Below are 913 nucleotides of genomic sequence, written 5' to 3'. Positions count from 1 at the left end.
GATTCTATTCTATGATTCTATGATCCCAGGTGATCGCTTTCTGTTACTTTAACTGTGTATTGCGTGTACAGGCTCGTGAGGCCGTAGAGATGCGTGCCCAGGTGGAGAGGAAGATGGCTCAGAAAGAAAAGGAGAAACATGAAGAAAAGCTGCGAGAAATGGCTCAGAAAGCCAGGGAGAGAAGAGCAGGGATCAAAACTCATGTTGAAAAAGGTACATTCTTTTGTTACTGAGATGCTGTGGGGGTTTTATAGCACTCTCTGAAGTGTGGGTTTAGAGAAATAACCCAAGAACTTACAGCATGTAAATATCAACTGTAATTTCTAAGCATGACATCTGTTCTTCGTGTCTTTACTCGATCGGCCAGTGAACTTGGTTAATACGCTGGCTGGTTTGACGGGATCTGGATTTGAAGCTCCTAGCAATATGTCAGCGTATACAGATTCAGGACGTTGGCAGTATCAGGGTTGTTAATGGATGAGTGCAAGTTGCGGCTTTCATGGACTGTGCTAAACTAATTATTTCTTTAAAAAATGCTTGTTGCAGATGAAGAGCAATCGTTTACAAGAACTAAACCATCTTTAAGTTTTCAGTGATGGTAAATGCAGTATTCTCTCTCTTGCACTGGTAGAACTGATCTTGCAGACTGTAGTTCTGTTGGCCATCAGGCCCAAAACCCACTAACTTGACTAAATCATAACCACTGTGGGAAGTCTTATGTTTTGATTGAAATAACAAGATGCTGAACTTAGAGAGCAGTTGTGATCTCTCTAAAAGGTGGAGGACATTGTCTCATCATTCCAAATCCTGCAGCTGGGATGGACTAACCTCTTCCCAACAGGCTATGGACTGTCAGGCTGGAGAGCCACAGTTGCAAAGGACCTGAAGAGTCCTAGTGCACAGTGCGCTAAAC

At 43.0% G+C, this 913-nt stretch overlaps 1 protein-coding gene across 1 annotated transcript in view; it reads left to right on the top strand.

Annotated features, from left to right (window-relative positions):
* Positions 1-71: 71 nt before the first annotated feature.
* SNW1 (SNW domain containing 1) overlaps positions 72-913 on the top strand; it is a gene marked incomplete at its 5' end in the record, with an annotated part of 4352 nt that continues 3510 nt past the window's right edge. Inside the window, one exon of the mRNA XM_010146538.1 lies at positions 72-213. Within this exon, the coding sequence (XP_010144840.1) occupies positions 72-213 (142 nt within the window). The remainder of the gene's footprint in view (positions 214-913) is intronic.

Source organism: Eurypyga helias, unplaced genomic scaffold (assembly GCF_000690775.1).
Source record: "Eurypyga helias isolate BGI_N326 unplaced genomic scaffold, ASM69077v1 scaffold39442, whole genome shotgun sequence".
Classification (NCBI taxonomy): Eukaryota; Metazoa; Chordata; class Aves; order Eurypygiformes; family Eurypygidae; genus Eurypyga; species Eurypyga helias.
This window is presented reverse-complemented; position numbering and strand designations above follow the sequence as displayed.